Source organism: Naegleria fowleri, assembly GCF_008403515.1.
Source record: "Naegleria fowleri strain ATCC 30894 chromosome Unknown tig60, whole genome shotgun sequence".
Lineage (NCBI taxonomy): Eukaryota > Heterolobosea > Eutetramitea > Acrasida > Naegleriidae > Naegleria > Naegleria fowleri.
In genome coordinates, this window is record NW_025407992.1 from 524,848 (window position 1) to 551,418 (window position 26,571).

Consider the following 26,571-nt stretch of genomic DNA (forward strand, 5'->3'; position numbering starts at 1 on the left):
AGATGTGAATTATAGGATTCTTAATTAAGGAAAATTGAATGTATTGTTCACAAAAAAAATGTCTTTACCAAAATCGAACAATGCCGAATACAAGGCAGAAATTGTACAAACTCGATCTTTCTTACGTTTCTATGCAGATCAAGTTCAATGTCTGAAATTGGAGAAGGAATATCTTGGAAACTTAAATACTTCAAATCATGAAGAGAAGAAGGCGATGGATTCCGAAAATCTTCACAAACATTCCGATGCTACTTTGAAAAACCAAACTTCTTTTTATCCATTATGCATGGCAACGATGGATTATTTCAGACGAGTATCAAGTTTTAGTAGTGTTGGTAGTAATGATCTCGCATCATTGGATTCATCGTCTTTACAAAAGCCTTTGCTTTGGATTTCCAAAAGTAATGATGAAGAATATTATGATCAAAGAAATGGACAAAAGATTAAGCAGGCTTCCATATCGGAATATAATTTCTCTTCGTCATCCTCTTTAAATTCAAACATGATTCATTTCAATCAATTTCATTTCAATTCATTTTCAGAAAACAATTCTCTTCAACAAAATATGCAACAACTTTCAGACACTTCATCATCACTAATGGAACAACAAATCGAACAGCAAGAGCAATATATGAATCAAGTGAGAAGAAGCCGCATTCGAGATGTAATGCCTCAATTTTTAAATCGTCTCAGAGAATGGAAAGCTGCAAATCATGGTGCGTATAAGGATGTGGAATCTCAGGATGAAACGACAAAAATGTTTGATATATTCTTGGCTGATGTTCAACACAGACTTGCCAATTGTTTGTCCAATAAGAAAAACAAATGGCAACAAGTGTTGGAAATGCATCACAGTGCAAAAGATCTTCAGATGAATGGAAATGTCACCATGAATCATGAATTAATGGCAAAATTTGCATTTGCTCATTGTGGAGCCTCTTATCACGAGTTACTATTCAAAGGAATAATGATGAGTTGTGAGAAATCATTGAAATTTTGTTTAGAGAAACATAATTTAAGAGAGAATTTAGAAAATGAAAAAGTGGGACACATGTTTGACTGTTCCGAAGAATTGCTGAATAGTAGTGCCGAATGCTCCAAATTTGCAAAACAACGCATCTTTGACTTGATGAAAACACATCTCAAATACTGAGATCGGTGAAAGGTATGTGATCGACATGTGTTTTCAAGTTTGTTTGCATTCATTGATGTCCATCCTTAAGGTCTCAATACAATCAACAATTTCCAAATGTCCTTTTTGCCAGCTCTTACTGACATTTGACAGAGATATTTTAAAAAAAAAATTCTCCACATCTCCCGTACCAAGCACACCATTCCTAAAACTCACCACAAAACCTCAACATCACCATGTTGTCTTGGCTAACAGGAGAAACAACCTCTGAGAACACCACGAACAATTTTTCATTTCCAACTCATCCCGAAGTAACTATTCTTCCGGAACAAAGTTCGGATACTCCCATCATCATTGATGGAATGCTATTGTTTTCGTATAAAGGTTTGTTGGCTTCTTAAGGAAGGTATATTTCATCATTTCGTTCATTACAATGATCATTTTGTATTCGTGATTTTTCAATTTTATTATTATTTAATGCACGATCATGATTTTGAAATTTTAAATTCGAAATAATTACCAAAATTATTTTATATATATATCTGATATAATATATTGAATGCTTCAAATACTCATCACACAGAAATCATGGCCATTCGTGAAGAAGCCACCAATGAAGAAGATTACGAAGTACTCTACGAAGAACCAGAAAACTATCGTCGAATGCTCGTTAAAAAGAAAGGCGAAGGATCTACCGGTGAAATTAAAAGACACAAATACATTCGAACTAATTTTCCATGTTCGCCCAAAGAAATGTTTGTGGCCGTACGCGATTTTGAGAGAAGAAAAAATTGGGATGATCGATTGGAAGAGAGAAATGTATTGAGAGTGTTTAGTTATGTGGATAAGGAGTAGGTTTTTCGTTCGTTTAATATTCGAGTACATTGAACTATTGTGACATGGATCATCATTTTTGAAATGTTGATTGTTGACACCATAATTTTTGTAACAATGAACACGTGAAATTAATCAACCATGTTGAACTTGAAAATATTGCAGAAGCGGACACAAAGTTGTCATTTCAATCGAACGAACAGCTCATAAGGGTGTATTTCCTGTTCAAGGTAGAGATTTCATTTCCATGACCGGAGTGGTCCAACTCAATGAATTTCACTATGTAACACTTTCTAAGGCATTGGAATTTCGAATGATTCCTTATGCAACAACGACAGGTGTCACTAAACCTCCACCACCGCTTCCTGTGGATAAATATGGTCCTTCTGAAGGATTTAATGGATATATTCGTGGAGTGAATAAGTATTTCGCGAATGAATGTTTTGGTAATGAGACCACTACGACCTATACAACCATTGTTGAGACTGATGTAAGAGGATGGGTTCCAGCTACTGTTTACAAGTAAGTGATGTTGAAATAGTTTTTGAAATCGTTTGAAACAATATTATTGTTGAATTTTCTCATTATGATGATTCTTTTTCATTAACAATAATTTTCACAATAATTTTTTATTGACCATATCGATCATGGTTGATTTATTCAAACGTTCAATTATATGCATGAAATTATTATTATAATTCTTGAAACAGTTGGTTTGTGAAATTTATTCCAGCACAAGGAGAAGGAAATTTAATTAAAGGTTTGGAATGGAGAAAAACCAATGGTGTTGGATGTGATTTGAATGAATTTTACTACAACCATGACAGCCCTCTTTTCAAAAAATAGTCTGGCCATCACATGATTGACATGATCTGTTGTACATGGCACAGCTCTAACTGGTTTGATGTGAATTATCAAGTAAACTCAAAATCCTAGCCTCTGTATCGCTTTAATTTGCTTAAAAAACAGGTTAAAAAAGGCAACTTGTAATTATTATTAGTTCATCCCCAAACAACAACGTGACCGCTTTTATTTAATTTCCGAATCTGTAGTCGAAGAGGAAGTTGTTGGCATGCTTGTCGTGGGTGTCGTTGATGTTGTTGAATGAATACCAACTTCAAAAAAATCATCCAAACCAAACCGCATTTGTCTCCATTGTCGATACTCCTCCGTTAAAATAAATCTCGAAAAACTGTCACATAAATTATTCATACAATCTCGTTGCAAATTGTTCAACACATTGGCACCTGACTGAAGGCTCACTCGGTTGCTATTTGCATGTTCCTCAATTTGAAGCTTGGTTTTTCCACTCACATTGACTTCTAAATCACCGGTTTCAGAGGCAAAGAATTTGGAATGAATGGATTTCAAACTTCGACTTCTTCTTCGATCGGATAATTTCTTGAAATTTGCCTTGACCTTATTGAGCTCTTTCCACAGAACGAGATTTTCCTGTGAACATTCTTGGCAACAAAAATCATGAAATAATTGCATACAAATTGGATCTTGTAAACAATTTCTCATTTCATCTTCTGCAGCGCTCATGGTTGTTGCTGACTTACTCACGACCAAGACACTGAATTTTTCATCGCTGCTACTTGTTTGTAAGGTTGTTGTTGAGAGAGTTTCACTCGAAGAAGAAGGTGCAGTTTGACTGGTGGCGCTTGTCATGAGATTTGTGCTGCTATTGTTCGAATTGTTTTGTGTTTTCTGTTTGGACTCTCGCTTTTCTTCTCGTAATTGTTTCTTTATGGTACTCTTGATAATCCTTAAAGGTTTCCACCATTTTGATTTTTTCAATTCGGATGTAACGGACATACTCGAAGAAGACGAAGAAGCCATCGTTGAAGAATTTACAGAAATTCCATCATCTAACGAATCGATCGAAACAACATTCATTCGACAATCGACACTATCCAAAAATTCTAAAAAACTTTGGTCTTTTGTGGTGCTTTCCAAGTTCTTTGAGGTTGGTGTTTGTTGCAGCTGTGGTTGTTGTGAATTGGTGAAAACAGCTGATCCAATAATTGGAACTCGTACTGTTTGTGACGGCATGATTGAACCGTTTGAACTCGTTAATGAAGTTGCAGAATCAGTGACACTTTTAAATGAACTTTTTGAGCTCGAATATCCCAAGGAACCCGTTCCTCCTCCACCACTATTTGAAGTCACAATCGATTCAAAGGATGCATTTTTCTTGACGTTAAATGATTTTCTCAATTTGGACCATAATTGATTTCCTTTTTTCGAAATTTGTGTTGAATCAGAAGATGGTTCATCATGATTTTGTTGTTGATGCGTAAGTTGTGGCGTCGAAGGTGACAAGGGTGTTGAAATCGTCGACGAAGGTTTGCTGTCCGTTAAATTTGTGTTTGCCATTCGGCTCATTTGTTGAGCATTTCGATTTCGAACAATAATTTTCCAATCCTCGAGCTCTTCGGCTTGTTTTCGAAGAGGAGTGGTCGTCGTAGATGAGTTGCTGCTCTTGTCGGTGCTGTTGTTATCTGTGGTCGTTGTCAACGAACTTGCAGAGCTTGATTGAATGATTGAAGGAGTCGAGGTGACGGATAGAATTGTTGTTGTTTCGGTTGTTGTTGTGGAAGTGTTGGTAATATTGGTAGTGGTGGTTGAAGAGGTTGGATTGGATCGAGAAGGAGTGGAGGGTAAACTAGGAATGGAAATTGGAGTTGAAACCGATTGATCATCTTCATCATACATGTCATCGTCCATACTGCTACAACTGCTGTTGCGAGTGTTACTATTTGAAGAATGAAGTAAAGCGAGTTCAACTTGTTGATGAATGGAGAGTGGTTGGTATGGTTTGACAACTGACAGCGGTATCGAACACATTCCTTCTCGATCATTACCTGTGGTGGCAATGTGTTCTTGTTGAGGACGAATCGATATACTCCTCGTCGTAGAATCAACACTTGTTCTATCCTTGTCATTATTTGTTGTTGCTGATGTATTAACGTGATTGCTGTCATTTCTTTCATTATTTTCAGTTGCCATTAAAGAAGTGATGTTCGTATTATGATGATTATTATTACTATTCAATATTTGATGATGAAGTGATGATTTTACTTCTTCTGTACGGGGAATTGCTGAAATTTTCATCGTCATGAACGAAGCCTCAATTCCTTCTTGATGATGATTCCATTCATTCAACGGAATGAAAGAAGAAGAATTTGGATGATTTACGGAAGAAAAAGAAGAATTTGGAATACTTGGATTTGAGTGGGAATGTTGGTTGATATTGGAAGAACAAGACAGAAGTGGAGAAGAGAGGGTTGAATTGGTCGTAGTTTCCGTTACAGACATTTTTTGTGGTTGTGTTGGGTTGGATATATTTGGAAAATGAAAATTCGTTCAAAAGTTCTGCTAAAAGTCAAAGACGTTGTGAATGGCCAATAGTGTGGTGGTGTGAAAGGAATTAATTGGTCAATGTGTTGTTCAATGAAAATTGAGAGCAGTTGTATTTTTTTCAAACGATAGTTCTTGTTTTCTCCACTTGTCAGATATCAATATAATTATTAGGTGTGTCTACCTTCCAAATTAAGTGGAATACCATATCATATATTCACAGAGCCCTGAAATTATGAACACTGTATCAAGTGAACGGAACAATGCATCTCGTTCAATTATTTTTATTGTAATGATGTACGAAATGAATACCCTGGTCTTACTTGACGGACTTATCACATTAGTAAGAAACGTGCTAATTCTTGTGAAACAATTTTAGAATTATTACTACCATAGAGAGGATCCACTATCCGTTCCATTATTAATGCATTGCAAAAATGAAGTTTCATCCAATTGATCAAATTCACAATAATATTTGTAACGATCCTTAATATACATTCCAGTGTAATAACTCAAATATTTCATCAAGGTGGTCATCATGGTGTTGTTGTTGGAGTCCTTCTCATTTTGTGTGAAATTTGGATCTTTCATTGTTTTCAATAAATTTGAAATGGTTCTTGGAGTTACACATTGTTCATTTTCAAACACAGATGGATATGCCAATGAGAAGGAATATTCTTTTTTCCAGAGTGCTTGATTCAATTGATTACTCGAGTAGAGATCCATAAAGTATTGATCATAGTCTTGAATGGTTCCCTGTGAATTGTAATACAATACTCGAAATCCTGGATTATTGGAAAAAACAGTGGAGACAGAGAGTCCAATCATTCCATAAATGTCATCGTTGTTGATTTGCGAATTCTGTTGAGAGGTGTGAGTGGCTCCTTTTCTCAAATTCTTTCGACTCTTTGAAACTAACACTCGAAATTCATCCTTATGCAAATGACCATACAAGATGCTTCGAATGTACATGCTAAAAGGTTGAATTAAATTCAAGAACTTTTCCAAATATTCCTCTTCCCATAATTGTTTGTCATCGTATGAGTTTTGAGCTGCAGGAATGTGAGTGGCAATGAATACAGAAATATCAAGTCCTTGTTCGTGTTGTTTTTTCACGTTCAACAATTCGTTTTGGAGCCATTGGAATTGACCAGAAGGATCGGCTGGCATCTGACCATTTCTCATTTCTGGCCATCGATTCATTGAATAGAGCAACGAGTTCAATACGAGAATGACCATTTTGCTGGGTTGACCTCCGTGTGAAACTTTTTTCAATTCATACTTGTAATATCCTCCACGAAGGAATGTCTCTCTTTGATGAGTTTCATTGAGTCCAAATAATTGACTCCATCCTACAGGTTCATTCCACAACTGATCGTACCATTTGAGAGCAATCGAACCATTATCAGGATCCTCAATAAATGGTAAATAATAGTCAGGAAATAAATCATTATTTCCAATACAAGGTAATATGGGAATTTTCTGAATATTCGAAACAGAACGACCAATTTCTTGTTGCATCATTCGTGTGACATCTCTAATATTCAAGAGAGCTTGTTGTGCATCTTTTAAATGATGAGCATTGTAGTCTCCAGTCATTAAAATAAAGTCAGGATCTTTGGCATGTTCTTCCTTAATGACTTGTCCAATTTTTTGGAAAGTCGATTGAACCAAAGAAATTGGAGCATCACATCCATATTTTCCAAATTTGGTTTTTTGTAATGAAACTAACGATGATGGTTGATATTGTCGATAATGACCACGACTACTACCACCACGGGAGGACATTTCTCTCATTAATTGTTCCAATTTTTTACGTTTTTCTTCCAAATAACGAAACGATTGCTCCTTCTCTTCCATTTTCCGCATTTCATGAAATTCTTTTTCAATTTGTTCAATAATCAATAAATCATGTTTGGAAAGGGGATAATTTCTTGCGAGAATATTTTGTTGAGAGGGTGTGGTTCTTGGGGTTCTTGTTGAGAATGATCCTCCATCAATATTATCACGAGGATGAGGTCGACAGAAATTCCTTGCCGGAATAGAGTCATCATACAAGGGATCGTAATGGACATCGGTAATCCAGACAAAATAATCTCGGACCGAATCTGATGCATCGGAGTTGTGATGAGAAGAAGCATATGGAAATTTCGGTGATTCTTGTTCTTGTGTGGATGTGATAGAAATTGATTTTGAATTTGTTGTTTGAGAACTGCAAACGTAGGTGTATGGATGATGCCATTGAATCAACAAAATGGCAATAATAATCAGTAGTGACCCTATGAGTTTTAAACCATTCATTCTCATGCCGAGATTTTTTGTTGGTTTTCGGCCAGTTTCAATTTTTTTTAATTTGGAAATGGGTGTGACAAATCTAATTTCTTCCTTGACATGTCAAGAACGTCACATTAGCCACTTGCAACAATTATGACGAACAATTGCACAATTGCAACAATTCGTTCTTTACAAGTGTCTCTGTATGAGACATGAGTTGCATTAATGTGAATTTAATAATTTTTTTAATAAATTAAAGTTCAATTAAGGTGATTATCGATGGTCCCTACTGCTACTTCCTCTGTGGCTGTTGTGACTCGAGTCTCTGTAATCTCTGTCTCGATATGAACCACTGTCTCTTCTCGAATCTCGGTCCCTTCTATCATCACGGTCTCTGTGATGATGACTTGGTGAATGATTGTAGTGATCCCTTCCGGAATCTCTGCCATAGCTGTCTCTGTAATCTCGACTGTCTCTGCCATGATTACTACTGCCACTTCCATAGTATTTGCCTCGCGAATCATGCTCTGAAGGCGCAGGTGATGAGGTCTTTCTCTTCTTGTCATGGGGCTCATATTCGCCTTTTCTTGGAGTGTGATAATCTCGTTCCTCATCAGAATCTCCGTATGAGTTGTTGTGGTGAGAACTTCCAATGTCATCCTTCTTTCGTTTGAGTGAAGGAGAGGGTTCTTCCTTTTGTTTGGCTGGCTTCTTTGGAATCTTCTTTTTAAGTACATCTTCTTCCTCTGCAGCTGTGGAAGGTGCCATTTGGGAGGTTTCTTGTGACGACGAAGAGGAGGAGGCCGTTGATGCGTGTTCCTTGGTTGGTGTTGTCTTGAGATGGGTAGAGGAATCCTTGGTAGGTGTTTCCTTGTTGTTGGAGGTTTCTTCTTTCATGGTTGAGGAAGATGCTGAGGCAGTAACAGCCGAGTCCTTCGAATTGGTAGTGGAGGAGGAGGCAACGGTAGCTTCGTCCTTCATTTCTTCGTCATGGTCGCTACTCTCCTCGATTGGATCTTCTGGATTTTCCACTGGCTTAAATTCAGAGAGAGTTGTTTGACGTTTGATCTTGCGTTTGCTACTACCACCGCTACTGCTCGACGAAGCCTTCTTCTCTGCCAGAGGAGGAGATTTGAGAGTGACGTGAGTCTTCTTTGGTGTGAAATTCCATCCCTTGGATTTGGTTGGTGAGCCAACAACACTAATCTTCTTGCTTAATTGAACAATTTCTTCAATTCGTCCAATGATAAGACCGTCTCTTGGAGGCTCCTTGGATCCAAACTTGAAATCCTTATCTTCGAATATCTTCTTAAAGTCAAAACCATGTTTCTTGATACCTCTAACGAGTTCCTTGTCGTGTTGACCTGATTTCCACCATTTTGGTAAACCAGAGGACTTGAGGTAGCTGAACTTGGTTTTGCATTCGTCCCAATGTGGATAAACATGGGTATACAAGCCATTCATAAGTTCAATTCTAGTTAAAAGTTTCTTAGCTGTTTGTGGAGGTATTGCAAGCTTTTCGTTGGATGATGACGAAGAGGAGGATGAAGATGAGGACTTTTTCTTTGATTCAGTATCTGATTCTTCTTCCTCGTCTCCAGAACTTACATTCGTAATGGCCTTTGCAGATTTAACGAAATGAGCCACATAGGTCTTGACTGAACTCTCTGTTTTTCTCAGATTGGCCAACGAGATGATTTTGGCAAAGTTTGGCTCGTGCGTGCTTTCATTGGGACATAAACCGTGATTCATCAATACACGTTGAATATCTGCCTTCTCTCTCTTGCTCCATGACTCTACAATTGACTTGGGTTCACTAATTTCAGTTTCATCCTCGAAATGCAACTCATCAGTATCATCTCCAGATTTGAGGATGGAGAGTGCTGAAATATCCTTCTCCTTCGTGAGAAGTTCCATGAGCTTGTTGGCTCTCTTGTTGATTGCTGCAATGGATGGCCAAGAGTCTGCATCTTTCTTCTCCTTTCTACTCTTTGCTTTTGCAACATGATCATCATGCTTTTGTTTAAAGCAAAGAGAGGTATCTTCTTTGATTTGTTCCAATCGTCCATAGCCATGAATTTCAAATCCAAGCATCAAATCCCTGTCACACTCTTTATCCCACCAATCTGTTGGAGGTTTCAAATTTACCTTTGGAATATTATCAGTGGTAATTTTACCATTATAGGCTTCCAAAATCTTGGTCAAGCACAAGTTAAATTTCAATTTTTTGACCCAAGTTTTACCTCCTCTCTTGGCTTGTTCGACCCATTCCTTGTCCTCGAGAACTGGATGAATACCGCTCACATCAAAGTTAGGGCTAGTTTTTGAACCAGTTGCAAGATTCAATCTCACAAAATATTCACCACTGCAACCAGGTGCAGCTAATTCGCACACACGTTTTTCCTTATCCTTTTCAGTGAGCTCATAGAAACGTACACACATGTTTTTCTCGCTCTTTGTTGAACTCTTGGATGAGCTAGCTTGAGATTTGGTCTTCTTTTTCTTGGAAACTCTTGCTTTCTGTTGTGCAACTTTGATAATTTCGAGGCTTGCTGTAGATAAATCCTCATCATGAGGTAAATGAATCTTGATATGATCAGCTGCACGGACAGGTTTGGACTTGAGATCAACCTTGAGTGATTGATCAGTATTCTCTGATGCTTCCTCTGGAACAGCAGCCGAGTCAATTAGCATTTTCAAAAACTCAACTTCCTTTTCACCCTCAATCAGAGTGGCAAGTTGTGATATAAAACATTCACCGAGAGAATGAATGTCCTCAATTGAGTGATTGTGGAGTTTGCTTTCACGAATTCTGGCCCATTTGCCCCAACCAATTTCCAAAAGTGTCTTTTGGAATCGTTGTCTTTCGGCCTTGTACCATCCGCCAGTCTTTTTCTTGGAGGTTGATTCTTTGGTATCTTCAGTATCAGATACTTCAGTGGCTTCGTCTCTGGATGAACCATTTCTCAGTCTTGGCTGTTCCAAAATTGCTAACCATTCCTTTGCTTTCTCTTTATGTTCAGCATCCAAGAGTCTTGCATACATCATTTGAGTGAGAAGAGTTGCAAGCTCCTCGTCAGGTTGGTAGCGGAATTTCTCAATTTCGTTCATTTTAGCATCGACCAAAGCTTTCACATCGTTCATGTAATCTTCCTTTTGTTTTTCTGTCTCGAGTGAAGAGTCTTCACTCAGCAACTTCATTAGACCAGTGGCAGTTTTCTCACGAGGTAACAAGTTCTCCCATTGCAAATCTTCAGAGAAGCAGAATGTCGCTTTAGAGAAGCTAGAAAGAGCACCGCCATTTTCACCATCACCTTGGGATGCTTGATCATATCGCACGACAGTAGCTGTTCGAGCCATGATAGTATCAATATCTTCATCCATCAACATTTTCTGTTCCTCAGTGTCATCAATTTTGAAAGCAGAGTAAGCGCCATGTCTGAGCAACAGTTCCAATTCCTCCTTTTCAAGGGCTGGTTTGTTTTGTGTGCTACTCTTTGAAGATGATTGCACAAACTCATTATTCGAGGAGAGAACGGCACGATCCAGACCTAACTTCATGGAGGCTCTCTCAAAGATTTCCTTCTCTTTAGTGTTCTTGGTGAGCAATCGGTACACTTTGACTTCCTTTGTTTGACCAATACGGTGACATCTGGCTTGTGCCTGAAGATCATTTTGAGGATTCCAATCACTGTCATAAATAATGACTGTATCTGCCGAGGTCAAGTTAATACCAACACCTCCAGCTTTGGTGGAAACTAAAAACACAAAAGTATCAACATTGGGGTCATTGAATCGATCAATGGCTTGTTGACGAACAGAGCCCTTAATAGTACCATCCAATCTCACATAGGTGTATCCTCTGTACCTCAAGTAATCCTCTAAAATGTTCAATACGAGTACCATTTGACTGAAAATAAGAACCTTGTGACCTCCTTCTCTGAGCTTCTTGAGCAGTTTGTCCACTAAAATCATTTTACTGCATGATTTGATGAGAGCTTCATTAATTTCTGTGTCGGACATTCCTCGAGTGATATTCTCTTCGGCACCGCTAATTAGGAATGGATGGTTGCAAACCTTTCTCAATTCCATCAAAATATTGGTAAGCTTTGGAATGTTTTGAGCCTTACTGACTCCTCTCATCAAGAACTCTCTGTTTCTCTTGAAAATTGCTTGCTCATATGCTTTTTGAATGGAGGTTGGAACAACTTCGACCACAATTTCTTCCTTGGGAGGAATACTCTTTTCGACATCTTCTTTTAATCTTCTCAAAATGTAGGGTGAGATTAATTTGTGTAGCTCTTCTACTCGTTCTGAGCCACCTTCACCTTGCAAGTCTCCATACATTTCAGTAAACTCGTCCAAATCATAAAATGTATCGGGATCAAGAAATTGGAGGAGAGAAAACAACTCGGTCAAGTTGTTCTGAATGGGAGTACCTGTGAGCAGTAATTTGTGACCTGCCGAGAATGTTTTTAAAACTTGGGTGAGTTTAGAGTTGCGATTCTTGAGACGATGACCCTCATCAACCACAAGGTATTGCCAAGGTATCTTGGAAAGGAAGGATGATTCAGTCATGACCATTTCATAGGTGGTGATTAGTGCATTGAATTTGTAAAGTTTTTGATGAACATGTTTTCCAGTCTTTGGATCCTTATAAAAGAATTCATGATTCTTGATCATATTTCTTGCGTCAACATTACCATGGAAGACAACTACATTCATGTCCGTCCAATTTTCGAATTCTCTTCTCCAATGCTCAACTGTAGACAATGGAGCAATAATCAAGAAAGGACCTCTGATATTTTCATACGAACGCAAGTATTCGAGAGTGGCAACTGTTTGTACGGTTTTACCGAGACCCATTTCGTCTGTAAATGTACATTTAGATGATAATGACGATGGCAACAACAAATAAAGGTGAAATTCGTAATGGGATGGCGTGTCCAATGGTCATGACGTTGTTGTTGTATTCAAATGTGAGATTTCAATCATTAATCACACGGAATATTCACATAATGTCACAAGCATAAACGGTAATGTCATAAACACAATCATTAGAATCTCAATGTAAGGCGTAACATAATCACAAACGTACCTGCAAGAATAGTATTTCTTCGTTGATACCAACAAAAAACGAGCCAATTCAAACCTTCCAACTGATACTCTCTGAGTTGATTGCCATCTTTGAATGTTGGTGACTCTTCCATCTTTTTGAACTTATTTGGGGCTGGTCTGGCTGGAATTCTTCGTTCATTCACAGGCGGTATCTTGTTAAATCTCTTGTACTGTTCAATTTTATCCTTATCTTCAACCTTTTCTTCAAACTCCCATGTTGATTCGGCATATGAGAGGCCCTTCCACTTGACTAGATACACCTCGGAACCATCCCAAATACCTCTATCGATGATGCGTTCAACTTCGGCAAATTCGGGATTGAAATATTCTTCCAATCCTTCAAAGTATTTGACGTCGTATTGTTTGTGGAATCGGTTGAGTTTGTTCCTGGTTTGAATATCCTCATCCAATTCCGACCTAGGAATCCACTCACAATGTAAGTAGGACTTTTTCTTATATTTACACAAGTATTCAATAATAACTTCTCCTTTGTTGGATGCTTTCTTTCCATCGGATGATGATGACGCTCCATTCTGTTCATTGGATGCATTCTCGTCGTCATCTTCTAAACCTTCTTCTTCTTGCTTTCGTTCTCGGCATGCAAGAATGGCCTCAATTTCATCATCCTTGTCTTCATCTAATACAATGGTTGGTCCTTCATCAATCTCGTTCTCAATTTCTTCATCGTTGTTGTCTTCCGAGGAACTGTCATTATCGGATTCGCTTTCGCTGCTGGTAGCATTGTCATCGAGTTCTTCCTCTTCATCCGAGTCGACCACTCTCTTTCTAGGTTTTTGTGCTGGCTTTTTGGCTCGTGCTGTGCGAGCTCGTGTCTTGGTCGTGTTGTTTGTTGAATTTCCTCTTCCGCGTGTTGCACGTGAAACAGTTCTTTTACTCTTGACGGGAACAATGGTTTCTGCCTCTTCTTCCTCCTCGTCGTCAACCATTCGCTCTTCGGAGGTTTCTTCTCGGGATGTCGTAGTGATGGTGTCGTTGTCATTGTTGATGGTTTGTTCTTCTTCCTCATCTTCGTCGTTCTCTGCATAGTTGACCTTCTTGGATCTTTCTCTGAGACCTCGCTTAGGAAGCTCATAATCTCCAGCGCCAATTCCTGCAGATTTGTTGGTGTTGTTGGATTCTCTCCGCATTACTCGGCCTGTTGTGCCGGACGAAGCTGGTGTTGTTGTTGATGATAAAGGATTTCTTCTGATTCTTCGTGTTCTCTTCGGTATTTCCTCTTCTTCTTCTTCCATGTCATCCATTTGTTCTAATTGTTTGAAAGCGTCGTCAACATTATAATTCTGATGATATCAAGCAATATGAAAGTGATGAGAATAATTTGGAGTTGTGTGGTGTTATCAAGGTTACCATTATATGTGGGATGGGTGAGGTAGAGGTGGCGGTGATGGTGATGGTTGGTACGATGATGATGGAACACCAATCGTTATTAATAACGAATGACCATCATATCATCATCAAATGATTAAATAATAATAATAAATTACGAGAAGGATGATCATCATTAATAGCGTTGTAAAACATATAAGGTAGAAGAATTGAGTGTAAAGGGTGTGAACAAGATCATACATACCTTGGGTTCAGCTCTTGACCTTCGAGAACGTACAGGTGTGATGGTAGAAATGATTTCTTCGTCCTCTTCATCGTTGTCTTGATTGTCGTTCTCTTCTTCATCTGAACTGGGTTCTTTGTAATTCTAATCAGAGTTGGAATTTTCAATTAATGGAATAAATATAGTTGTAAATCAATTGTATGAATATCGTGATGATGTGAGTTGGAAAAACTTACCGTCCGTGATGACCCTCGTGTGGTACGTGTATTACGAGTGGTTTTCAAGACTTCGGGTTCTGATTCCTCATCATCATCTTGCATGATGTTATCGTCCACGGTCGACGTATCAAGGGAGGTTGGATCGTGATGGTGTTCTTCTTCAGAAAGATCATCAATTACTTGTTCTCCTGTAGCACCTATGGATGTACTATCCTCGCTATCAGACATGTTGGTAGTGATGTTGTTGTTGTTGTTGTTTGACTAGACTGTCTATTCGGGATGATAAGTTAAAATTTCTTGTTGGCTGTTGTTGCTACTGAGAGTTTAAATCGTGTGGCTTGGAGAATCAAAAATTTTTTGCGGCAGCAAAAAGGGCTATTTTTTTAGACGTTACAAAAAATGAGCGGGTTTAGCTCGCTTGGGTGTTCTTGGGTGTTGTCTGACTGCTGTATCCAGAAATGACATGGCCATGCATGATTGAGTGATAATGTGTGTAAGCATCTTGCAAGATGAAATGATTTTTTAAACATTTTCAAATTCCGCTCAAGGGTTTTGGGGTTCGCTTCGTCGTTGCGTTCTCATAATGAATCGTTTTGAACCTTTGGCCACAAGAGAGATCTAGTTACCTGTCACCAACTCTTTCGAGGCAAACGTTCGCTGAAAAAAAATATTGATCTTGAGACATCCTCTCTCGAAATGACCTTCTCACACTCGAATCACCACCACCACAACAACAATGATAATACCTCGATGGGATGGTGGCACTCCTCTCTTTTCAATTGTGTTCCAGTAATGAAACCCTCCTCTTTCTCTCTCCTAATGATTCTACTGATCCTATTCATTGTGTGTAATATCATCTTTATCTTCCAATCGACGAAAAGTAAACACAATTCAAATCTTGACATGGAAATTCAACAATTAACTCAAAAAATTGAAGAAATGAACGAACACATGAATCGATTGATGGAACAACAAGAAGAATCCTCTTCCAAACAACATCATTTACTTCAACAATTAACTATTCGAAATTCACTGCAGCCAAATCGTCGTGGCGATGAGAACAACAACAAGGAAAATCCTTCGACAACTGCTATCAATTCATTGTCATCTTCACATTCTGCCACACTACTGATGGACCTTATGAAGAATTCTACACTCATTCAACAAATCGTATTGGATCCTCTCAAATTGAAATGCATGAACGATATGAAATTTCACAAAAAACGATCCATTGATAGCTCGTCTTTCATTGATTACATAAGTGTTGGAGTGATGAGTTCGATTCAACCTCGATATATGAATTTAACACTATCCATGTTAAGAATGGGATGGCTTTTAAATTTTGAACATAAAAGAGTCTTTGTTTTGGACCCAATTCCAAAACGAAAAGAATTGGAAACGAATTCAGCTTATGAAAGTGTCTTTTGGAAGAAGAAACAATTTTTCATCGATGGCTATGAAATGACAAGCGAAGAAATTGATCAACATTTGAAGAAGAAGAAAAATAACGAAGAAACTTTATATCTTGATCAACATTCATTGGATTTAGTTCAGAATTATTTTGTGAACATTTTTGAGCATGTCGATCCCAATTTCATTTCCATGAAAGCCGATTCATCGTTCGATGGTTGGTCTGACGAGTGGAAACGAAGTCAATCTGCATTTATCTACGCATTGAAATATGTTGTGGAGCGATTTTCTTCGCCATGGTATTTTGTGGTGGATACGGATTCGTATGTGGATTCGCATTGTCTTGGAAATTTCTTTCAATATTATGGTCAATGGACGTATTTTTGCCCTCTTGCTTTAGGTGACAGCAAACAGGGATTTATGGGAGGACCTGGATTGATGTTTAATCATCGAGTGAAGGATATACTTCAAAAACATATTAAGGAATGTGTGGAAAACACAAAAAAAGGAGGAAGTTGGGATATAGGATTGAATGGAGGTTTGTAATGAGTTGTCTTTTCGTTTCCAATTTTGCATTGCTGACAATTATGTGTGTCATGATTATTACTTTTTCGTGTTTAGATCATCGAATTGAGAGGTGTCTCAAACATGGAGGAATAACCATTCAACACGCCAAAGAATTTATTCAGGCTCACTGGACTCGAGATGAGTATGAATATAAGAGCATGAAATGTGTCATGAGTTTGCACTATGTCAAAACTGTGGAGGATCAACGAGAAAAATTTGAAAAAGAACTTGCCAAGTACTGTGAAGGTCATTTGTATTCGTATTTGTGAATCCCACCTTCATAGGATTTCTCGGGAATCGATCGATGGATTTCAAAGATGCTGATCACTCTGTGTTTGGATCATCATTTATTGCTTGTTTTTCTTTCGTTTGAAAAATTGGAATGTAGACGAAGTGTCACCATGATGACCTCCACTCTTCTCCAATGCTGTCTCTAACATTTCAATAATATCTTCACAAGGAAGATGACCATGTAAAGACTTGGCAATTTCTAAAGGTGTTTTCCCTTGCTTATTTTTCATATGCAATACCTTGTATAACAAAGTCTTTGTGGATCCAGAGTTTGTTGATTTTTCCAAATTCATGGTTGAGGAACTCTTGTTCTGAGAGAATGTTGATGAAGAGGAAAATGTGGAGGAACTTGTACCGTCATTACTTCTTGGAGTCAATAGAGAGACCGATTGAGAAAGAGAGGAGGCAACTGGTCTTGGAGGAAATTTCATCATTTGAACTCCAACAATATTATACACAGAAATGAGATATTTCACAGCAAATGAATTTCCCTCTGCACATGCATAGGCAAGACAAGTTTGTGACTTGTCATTATCCGCTTCTATCAACAAGTCATGTAAAATAAAGATATTTTCTATGGCCTCTTCTTCATAGCGTTGCTTTTCCAATAATTTCTGTTCTTGTAACAACTCGGCAAGCTGCTGATGTGAATTTTTGTGAGAAAGAACCTTCAATGCTGAACCTAGGGTACTCTTGCCAGGTTGTAATAAATCATTCACAATTAATTGCATGGTTTTCAAGTCACCCTTAATGACACATTCATGTAAAATATTTCTACCATGATAATTTTGTGATTTGAGAGTTTTACAAAATTGTTCTCTCGAAATGTAGGGTAATACCATTTCCAATAGGGGATGTTTTCGTTTGAGAATGCTTTGATGTGAAGGAGTAATGGCTGTGGGTCTTGGAAATGGTGATGCTTGTGGAGCAGATGCGGAGGACGATGAATGATTTGACCCATTTTCTAGAGTAGAGCCACCTTGATGATGAACATTTCCATTCAATTCTGTTTCATTGCCATTATGATCTATTGTGGAAGGTGTAAGCTCTCCTCCTCGACTTGCACTGGCTATTAATTTTGTGGTCATCACCGATGCTTCATTGTAAAACAAATCACGTGCTTCCTGTTCACTGAGACCATAGAATTTCTTTGCAGCAATAATGAGAGTTTTAGAACTCCATCCCATTTGTGGAACCAATTGCTCAATGGCCTTAAACATGACATTCTTTTTGAGAGAAAATTCATCTTGCAAGCAGTGTGAAATATGATTTGGAAAACGAGAACCATTATTTGGAGAGAGGTTTGATGAAGAAACTGTTGTGGAAGATGCATTATTTGGATTTTTGTTACTGTGGCTACTATTGCTACTGGTTGCACCCGAGTTCATGGATTGAGAAGACAAATTTGAAATGAGAATTGGAGACGATCGAAGCTTGATATCGTCTAATAATCCTGGAGGTGTATATCCAGCAGAAATTGCATTGAGAGAATTGGAGCGCATTTTGAGAGCTGTTGGAAGCTTGACAGGTTCTCTCTTTTTACGGTTGTCACTAGTCAACAGTTTGTTTTTCACTTGATAATCAACTTGTCCAGTCTCGCTCACGAACATTTCATCGAGCTCTCTAAATATATCCATCGAGTCAGAGCTATCAGCACTCGAAGAAGGTGAAACATTCCCTTCAATGACCAATTTTGGTGATAAATGTTTCAATGCATGAGTGACAGCTCTCGAATTTTCATCATGATCTGCAGCTGTAACTGTGATTTGTGCTCCATTCCATCCTTCAGTAATTGGAGAATGATTCTCCAAATATTCGTCAATAATTTTGGAATCATCTTCAATTTGAACCGAAGACGTTGCATCTGTCGAGTTTGTGTTCGATGGATTTTGTGAATTTAGTGATGAATTCAACTCTCCTTTTTTCTCTCGAGGAGTTACAGGAGCAGTGGTGGTTGTGTGATGAGAGATACTATTAGCATTTTCTTCAGAGGAGTCAGAATGGGTCAGTTGTGATTCTTTCGACACGTCTTCGTCCTTATGATTCTCGGAAATATTGGATTTTTGAGGCACAGAATTGTTTTGTTCTGGTGGTGCTTTCTCTTCCTCGATTTCTCTTCCAATTAAATTGAATAGTGGCATGCATCCTTTTTGATCCTTCTTTAACAAGACAGCTCCTTTCTGAATCAAATAAACAATTCGATCGAGTGGCAATTCAAAACAAGCTCTATGCAACATGGTTTCTCCTCCTCGAATGGTTGTATCAAGAGTCGCTCCAAATAAAATTAACATGTCACAAACTGCAAAACATCCTCTCTTGAGAGCAACATAGAAAACATTATATCCGTATTCATCGTCGACTTGTTGAATGATCTTTTCGAGTGCATTTGAATTTTGGAATGAACTATTCGAAGAGGAGGTTGGAGAATCTGATTTTGACTTGAAGAATGTCTTTCTTCCAGTTGAAGTTTGCTCATTCGACTGCTTGCGTTGACGTGAAGGCATGGATGCATTCTTAATTTTTGTACATAAAAATGCACAACTTTCAGTCGCATTAAAGAATGAGGTATAGAAGAGAGGAGTCATTTTCATGGTATCTACTGCAAAGAGTAACTCATTTCCACACTCATCAAATAACCATTCCAAAATTAAACTCTGGTTATATTTGGCAGCTAAATGCATGAGTGAACATTTTTGAATGGGAGTAAAACGAGTCGAAGACAAGAATTTGATCCACATGGGTTTCAAAGCAGGATTTGTCGTAAATTTAAATTGTTTCCAAGCATCGAGTTGTTCTTCTTTCATGGCTGAAAATTCTTTTTTTGACATTTCCAAATGACTGGCATCACTACCCAAAGCATTTGAAATTCCTCCTTCTCCGAATCGAGTGCTACTTCGAGCCAATCGAATCGAATTTCTAGTGTTTGTCGATGATGCATTTGGACTCAGAAATTGAGAAGAAGAGGACGTTGTGTGATGATGATGAGTGTTTGATTGTTGTGAATTTTCATTGGTTGTGACATTTCCCAATGCAGAGTTTTGAATGGCATAAAAGAAAAATCTAAAATATAATAATTGTTTCAATCGAAAAAGGGACTTGCTAGAAATGTGATGCAATCCACTCAAATCCATCAATGCTGTTCCTTTTGATGTATGATCCAATCCTTTCATTACTTTTATGACATCATTTTGTGTCTCATTCATCGTTGTCAATAGATGTGTTTGATGAATGACATTCCCGCCCGATGAATTACTTCTCGTCTTTCCAAACGAAGAATACTTTTTTCGTTTGAACGTCAAATGTTGTGAAGATGGTACAAAACAACACAACAACATTTCCTTCCAAGCATCTTCTTCCAGAGCACTCAATGAATCATTTTCAAAAAATTGAGCCACCTTTGAAATGTCAATGTCATTAAAATCCGAAAGCTGTCGAGGTGTCGTTGGTGATGTCAATTCAGTTGTTTGTTGTGATGAATTATAATTATTCGAAGGCAATGCTGTTGATGATGGAGAAGAATAACTGTTTGAAGTCAATGAAGAGTTATTTAATGAACGAGGGGAAGAAGAAGATGATGGTTGTTGTTGGGTTTGTTGTTGTCTCGGACTTGTGTAAGGAGAAGAAAGAGAAGGAGGTGTGCTCGATGCTCGTTGTTGTTGTGGAGAGGAATTGGATGAAATGGGAGGAGATGCAAGGGTGGCAGAGGACATTCGAGAGTTTTTGTGTTGGTAGAGGATGACGGATAACGGAATAAATGGCGCAAATTTTTTTTCTTGATTGGTTCTTGGTGACAAGTGACGTTTTCGGAAGGGTTTAAAGGATTCATTGCTTCAACCTTTCAAGAACAAACAACCTTTCATTAACTCCCTTAAAGAAATAACACCTCAATGAACCTCGTGTTGGAGAGCTAAGAGAAAAGGCGAGATCTGTATTCTTGTGAGAAGACAAACTTCAGCATGAACCAACACCCGTGAACAGCACATTCATATCGCTCAATAACCATTCACACATATGACCGTGTCATTTTCAACCAAAAAACACCAAAATGGTCCTTTTTCAGTTCACATCTGCGAAAAAAAAGTGTTCAATCCTTCCAACACTATTTTGAATTCAGTGACTCAACCATAACAAGGGAGTGAACTTGCTCATCAACAACAACAATTCACCATTGTCTCACACAAAATTTCGTGCTGATTCGTGTCAAGTTGGAAAAAACGTTAATTCTGGAACGTGTTGAAAGTTTAAAATATATTTTCAAGAAGGTTTGTGATTGGTTGATGATGTGTAGGAATGATGACATACCATGAACCCAACATATCTTTGTGTAAATATTCAATATATTTATTATTATTTGCATTATTCTACATTCCGTGGATGGATTTAAATGTCACGGATTGACCTTTTTTATACCACACTTACCTTCTCCACATCCTCACAACCTTTGACAGTTCTCAGAGTCTTGTCGTGGTTTTACACAAAATAAGATTGATTGTCAACAAATTCAACAAAATGATAACACAACAACAAGAGGTATTCATGCATGAGGAACAAAAACAAACGTCAGAAATAACAGCAATCATCACAACCAACTCAAAAACCACAACCACAACGAATCCAATCCAATCATCCTGCATTCACGCTGATTCACAACAAGAATCAACACAACCAACATCACTTGGTGAGATGGAAGATGCAACACCTTCGTCGAAAGGACTTGCCCTTTCAGCATCGATCACTCTTTCATCGGTTTCCTCTTTAGAAACACCCTCACAAGTCATACCAACTGCTTCAGAAGTTGAAAATACGAATCCTGAAGGAAATAATCCAATAATAATAATAACAACCAACAATTCTTACGACGTGTCGTCTTGTCAAGATGAGAAGAACGAAGAGAATCACAACCAACAACAAGACTCATCATCATCACAACAACAACAACCACCACAAGAACAACCTTCCAACAACAAAACAATGCAAACACAAGAAGAATCACAACCCTCTACTCAACCCTCTACTCCTCGACGACCTTTATCACAGGATGATCATTCCTCTCCTCAACAACAGTCTTCATTGATTCGAAGAGAATCTTTGGCTGCGAGAGTGCTAAGCCGATTTCAAAAACAAAAAAAGATCTCCGATTCAACTTTGACAACGGACAATGACAATGGATCAACAAGTGCCAAGCAAGATGGAAATGTGGATGATCCATCCTATCCGAATACTGTGGTGTTCAAAATTCCAGCTTCTGAAAAAAAGAAGTCAACTCTTTCCAAATTAAGTAATTCCACTGCTGTTGTCATAAAAGCAGTACAAGAGGGATCGACCATTAATATGCAGACCATGCAAGATTACATTTTCGATTTTGATCGTATTTTTATCGATAAGAACATGTTCAAAGCTTTTTACAATTATCTCGAAACCGAACACAATACAGAGCCATTGGAGTTTGTTCAACAAGTGAATGAATTGGAGATGGATTATTATAAATTGATGAGAGCGATTAAGAGTTTGACCACCAACAGCAGTAACAGTAGTAGTAGTAATGGAAATAATAATTCTACTGGAACGAGTAGTAGTGGTGGTGTTGGCGGTGGCGGTGGTGGTGTTGGTGTTGGTGCAGCAACAGCTGTGAATTCGATCAGTAGTAGTGGTAGTACTAATAATCTCACTCAGGCAATGAGTGTCCAATCATTCATCATGTCCTTGTTTGGAAAAAAGGAACAAACACATTTTCAAACATCATCATCACCGACCTCACAAGACTTAACGAACAATGGTGTGGAGGAGGATTCATTGGTGATCGAAAGTACTACAAACCCTACACGAAATCCAAATGTTCCATCATTGAACCTTAAATTAAGCTCATTGACAAAGAAGGATGATGATGAGGCGGCAGATACTGCTTCAAATTTAGTGAAAAACTCGTCATCTACAACATTAACGACAACCAATGAAAATCAAAATACGGTAGACTCCAATGCTTCTTCCTCACTCATTCCACATTCAACGCAACAAAACGAAAACAACGGACGAGATCAACAACAGGAAAGAAATGCATCTCCAGAAGAAGCCACTTCAGCTCTCTCTCGAATGGCTCTTCCCTCAAATACACCTCGTTCCAAGCAAGAAAGCATCAATAGTATGAAACGAAAAATCATTATGAGTGCCATCAAAATTATGAAAGAATTTATTGAGGAAGATTCCAAAAAGGAAATCAATATTTCCTCTCGTGACAAGACCACTTATGTGAATTTATTTTGGAAATACAAACAATATCAAAATTTTGATGAATGGGTTTTGCCACAATTGCCTCACTTGTTATTTAGAACTGTGAAAAATTCAGTCCTTTTCGAATTGGAGAATGACAGTTTTCCTCGATTTGTGAGAAGTGAATTGTGGTTCAAATGTGTACAACAACAAGGAGTGGTCTATTTAAATAAGATTGGTCGTTTGAAAGAGGCCACATTCTTTCCCTATACAGATGATGATTTCAAGTTGCCAATGGTCTTTGATCGAGATATTGAATTTATGGAATATTTGGCACGAGATGATTACAATTGGAAGTTAATTGGATCTACGAAGGAACCAAGTATTAATGTGTACAAAATTTCAGGAAAAATGTTGTTTCCTAATGTGGAAATGTATCAAAAGATGCAAACCAATAAGTGGTGGGGAATTTTACCACATCCTTTTGTAAGTACTATGCTAAGAATTCATTTCTTCTAAAGGATTGATTCCTAATAATATTTATCATCTCTTGTCATATCTTTTTATCGACTGTACATTTCCATTATGGAAATGTCAGGATGTAAGTGCTCTCGATTACAACATGATCATGTTAAAAATGTCCTTGTGATCGAATTTGTTTTTCATTGATCCACAATGAATAGGCCGTTCGTCAATGTTGCATGCCAGGATTTCATGTGCACAGATATGTACGTTTTTTGTTTTCAATTAACTCCCAATATTTCTTAACACTTTAATATCCTTCACTCCTTCGATTTTACTCGTTGGACTGCATGACTTTTCATTTTCTGTGAAAACACTTTTAAGGACCCAAATATTACAAGTTGTGAAGAACTTGCTTATTATGATTTTGAAACTCTGAAAAAGATGTATCCTAATGAGAAATTCAAGCGTGGTAAACGATCTGTCTCGATCATTCGTTATGGAGTTTGCTTTCCATTCCCTTTCAAAACCAAACGAAGTTTCCTTAGTGCCTGTACATCATACTATGACAAGAATGAACAAAAATTGACATTATTGTATAAACCTTGTGAACATGAAAAATTTTACAAAGATGGCAAGAATGTGAATGAAGGCAAAAAGCTTATCGATATTCGAGATTTCCAATTTTACCAAATTAAGAAATTAGACTCTCACCGAACCATTATTTCACAAATTCACTTACTCGATGTTGGAGGCAATGCCAGACCTGCCATCAACATGCTTCGGATGGACAGAGCAAAAGGAATGATGAAGGGTTTCAATGAATACATTCGAAAAAACATTAACAACATTCCAGAAATAAGTCCAAATGATCCTGTCTGGAAAACTGTCGTTGAATGTATGGGTAAAGAAGACGCTCACAAACTAGACCTTTCTGCCACTCTCTACAATGATCTCACTTCCGGTCGAAATATCTCCAATATGAGTTTGGTGAATACTATCAAGAAGTATAAGGAAAGAAAACGACTCGAAAAGAAACAACAGAAAAAGAAGTTGAAACAGCAACAACATCAGCAATTGACATCACCCTTCACACATGGAGGAGATTTGATGGTTCCTTCCTCGTCATCGAATAACACGGCTTCAGAGAGTTCAAATCTATCCACAATTACGACCACACGAGGTGACATATCGTCGACCACAATGTCTCCTGAAATGATCATTCAAGAAGAAGAAGAAGCCATGTTAACTGTCTTCGATGCAGATCTCGAGAATTTCAGCATGACAGGCACAGATAAGGATGAAAGTGATGACGAAATGGACGAAGACATTGAAGAGGATGAAATGGTTCAATAAAACGTTGGGAGCTTGCTTTCAAATGGTTTGTTTTGTTTACTTTCTCAAAATTATCGATTGATTGAATCATTGTTTAAGGATTATTGAGACTCTTAATTACCTTCTTCTTGTTCAATAAGCAATCCAACGAGTAAAATCGAAGAATTATAATGTTTCGAAGACGTAAACAACAAGAATCGTTTGGTTAATTTAGAGGAACAAAGGGTTTGGGTTTGGGTTTGGGTTTGGGTTTGGGTTTGGGTTTGGGTTTGGGTTTGGGTTTGGGTTTGGGTTTGGGTTTGGGTTTGGGTTTGGGTTTGGGTTTGGGTTTGGGTTTGGGTTTGGGTTTGGGTTTGGGGTTTGGGTTTGGGTTTGGGTTTGGGTTTGGGTTTGGGTTTGGGTTTGGGTTTGGGTTTGGGTTTGGGTTTGGGTTTGGGTTTGGGTTTGGGTTTGGGTTTGGGTTTGGGTTTGGGTTTGGGTTTGGGTTTGGGTTTGGGTTTGGGTTTGGGTTTGGGTTTGGGTTTGGGTTTGGGTTTGGGTTTGGGTTTGGGTTTGGGTTTGGGTTTGGGTTTGGGTTTGGGTTTGGGTTTGGGTTTGGGTTTGGGTTTGGGTTTGGGTTTGGGTTTGGGTTTGGGTTTGGGTTTGGGTTTGGGTTTGGGTTTGGGTTTGGGTTTGGGTTTGGGTTTGGGTTTGGGTTTGGGTTTGGGTTTGGGTTTGGGTTTGGGTTTGGGTTTGGGTTTGGGTTTGGGTTTGGGTTTGGGTTTGGGTTTGGGTTTGGGTTTGGGTTTGGGTTTGGGTTTGGGTTTGGGTTTGGGTTTGGGTTTGGGTTTGGGTTTGGGTTTGGGTTTGGGTTTGGGTTTGGGTTTGGGTTTGGGTTTGGGTTTGGGTTTGGGTTTGGGTTTGGGTTTGGGTTTGGGTTTGGGTTTGGGTTTGGGTTTGGGTTTGGGTTTGGGTTTGGGTTTGGGTTTGGGTTTGGGTTTGGGTTTGGGTTTGGGTTTGGGTTTGGGTTTGGGTTTGGGTTTGGGTTTGGGTTTGGGTTTGGGTTTGGGTTTGGGTTTGGGTTTGGGTTTGGGTTTGGGTTTGGGTTTGGGTTTGGGTTTGGGTTTGGGTTTGGGTTTGGGTTTGGGTTTGGGTTTGGGTTTGGGTTTGGGTTTGGGTTTGGGTTTGGGTTTGGGTTTGGGTTTGGGTTTGGGTTTGGGTTTGGGTTTGGGTTTGGGTTTGGGTTTGGGTTTGGGTTTGGGTTTGGGTTTGGGTTTGGGTTTGGGTTTGGGTTTGGGTTTGGGTTTGGGTTTGGGTTTGGGTTTGGGTTTGGGTTTGGGTTTGGGTTTGGGTTTGGGTTTGCTTGGGTTTGGGTTTGGGTTTGGGTTTGGGTTTGGGTTTGGGTTTTGGGTTTGGGTTTGGGTTTTGGGTTTGGGTTTGGGTTTGGGTTTGGGTTTTGGGTTTGGGTTTGGGTTTGGGTTTGGGTTTGGGTTTGGGTTTTAGGTTTATGTTCTAGGTTTATTGATGTGTATTCAATTATTTTTTTTTATTTTTAATATAAATAGTTATTTATATTTTAAGATAAATAATAATCTTTATTTTCATATAATAAAATGAATTATGCGTTTTTTAATAATCTATTATTTGTTAATTTCATTAATAAAGCAGTTTATTCTTATTTAATTAAGTATCCAACACCAATGAATATTAATTATTTATGGAATTTTGGTTTTATGTCTGCTATTTTTTTGGTTATTCAAATAGTTAGTGGTTTATTTTTAACTTTTTTTACTCCGCATGTAGATTTAGCT

General features: G+C 38.2%; 9 protein-coding genes across 9 annotated transcripts; 5 read left to right on the forward strand and 4 right to left on the reverse strand.

Annotated features, from left to right (window-relative positions):
* Positions 1–58: 58 nt before the first annotated feature.
* On the forward strand, positions 59–1,153 carry FDP41_008326 (uncharacterized protein; the record flags this gene model as incomplete). The annotated part of the gene is made up of 1 exon (XM_044712168.1): positions 59–1,153. One exon carries the CDS (start codon positions 59–61, stop codon positions 1,151–1,153), a length of 1,095 nt encoding a protein of 364 aa, XP_044558335.1.
* Positions 1,154–1,368: 215 nt separating this feature from the next.
* FDP41_008327 (uncharacterized protein) lies at positions 1,369–2,812 on the forward strand (the record flags this gene model as incomplete). Its single annotated transcript, XM_044712169.1, has 4 exons — positions 1,369–1,516; positions 1,716–1,983; positions 2,132–2,488; positions 2,677–2,812. 4 exons carry the CDS (start codon positions 1,369–1,371, stop codon positions 2,810–2,812), a joined length of 909 nt encoding a protein of 302 aa, XP_044558336.1.
* A 183-nt stretch (positions 2,813–2,995) lies between these two features.
* On the reverse strand, positions 2,996–5,287 carry FDP41_008328 (uncharacterized protein; the record flags this gene model as incomplete). The annotated part of the gene is made up of 1 exon (XM_044712170.1): positions 2,996–5,287. The coding sequence occupies one exon, from the start codon at positions 5,285–5,287 to the stop codon at positions 2,996–2,998; it is 2,292 nt and encodes a 763-aa protein (XP_044558337.1).
* Positions 5,288–5,716: 429 nt separating this feature from the next.
* FDP41_008329 (uncharacterized protein) lies at positions 5,717–7,636 on the reverse strand (the record flags this gene model as incomplete). Its single annotated transcript, XM_044712171.1, has 1 exon — positions 5,717–7,636. The coding sequence occupies one exon, from the start codon at positions 7,634–7,636 to the stop codon at positions 5,717–5,719; it is 1,920 nt and encodes a 639-aa protein (XP_044558338.1).
* A 240-nt stretch (positions 7,637–7,876) lies between these two features.
* On the reverse strand, positions 7,877–14,737 carry FDP41_008330 (uncharacterized protein; the record flags this gene model as incomplete). The annotated part of the gene is made up of 4 exons (XM_044712173.1): positions 7,877–12,474; positions 12,702–14,022; positions 14,313–14,435; positions 14,528–14,737. The coding sequence occupies 4 exons, from the start codon at positions 14,735–14,737 to the stop codon at positions 7,877–7,879; spliced, it is 6,252 nt and encodes a 2,083-aa protein (XP_044558339.1).
* Positions 14,738–15,412: 675 nt separating this feature from the next.
* Positions 15,413–16,755, forward strand: FDP41_008331 (uncharacterized protein; the record flags this gene model as incomplete). The annotated part of the gene is made up of 2 exons (XM_044712174.1): positions 15,413–16,457; positions 16,541–16,755. 2 exons carry the CDS (start codon positions 15,413–15,415, stop codon positions 16,753–16,755), a joined length of 1,260 nt encoding a protein of 419 aa, XP_044558340.1.
* A 78-nt stretch (positions 16,756–16,833) lies between these two features.
* FDP41_008332 (uncharacterized protein) lies at positions 16,834–20,487 on the reverse strand (the record flags this gene model as incomplete). The annotated part of the gene is made up of 1 exon (XM_044712175.1): positions 16,834–20,487. The coding sequence occupies one exon, from the start codon at positions 20,485–20,487 to the stop codon at positions 16,834–16,836; it is 3,654 nt and encodes a 1,217-aa protein (XP_044558341.1).
* Positions 20,488–21,286: 799 nt separating this feature from the next.
* Positions 21,287–24,802, forward strand: FDP41_008333 (uncharacterized protein; the record flags this gene model as incomplete). Its single annotated transcript, XM_044712176.1, has 3 exons — positions 21,287–23,470; positions 23,668–23,712; positions 23,831–24,802. The coding sequence occupies 3 exons, from the start codon at positions 21,287–21,289 to the stop codon at positions 24,800–24,802; spliced, it is 3,201 nt and encodes a 1,066-aa protein (XP_044558342.1).
* Positions 24,803–24,824: 22 nt separating this feature from the next.
* FDP41_008334 (uncharacterized protein) lies at positions 24,825–26,263 on the forward strand (the record flags this gene model as incomplete). Its single annotated transcript, XM_044712177.1, has 2 exons — positions 24,825–24,827; positions 24,977–26,263. The coding sequence occupies 2 exons, from the start codon at positions 24,825–24,827 to the stop codon at positions 26,261–26,263; spliced, it is 1,290 nt and encodes a 429-aa protein (XP_044558343.1).
* Between the last annotated feature and the right edge of the window lie 308 nt (positions 26,264–26,571).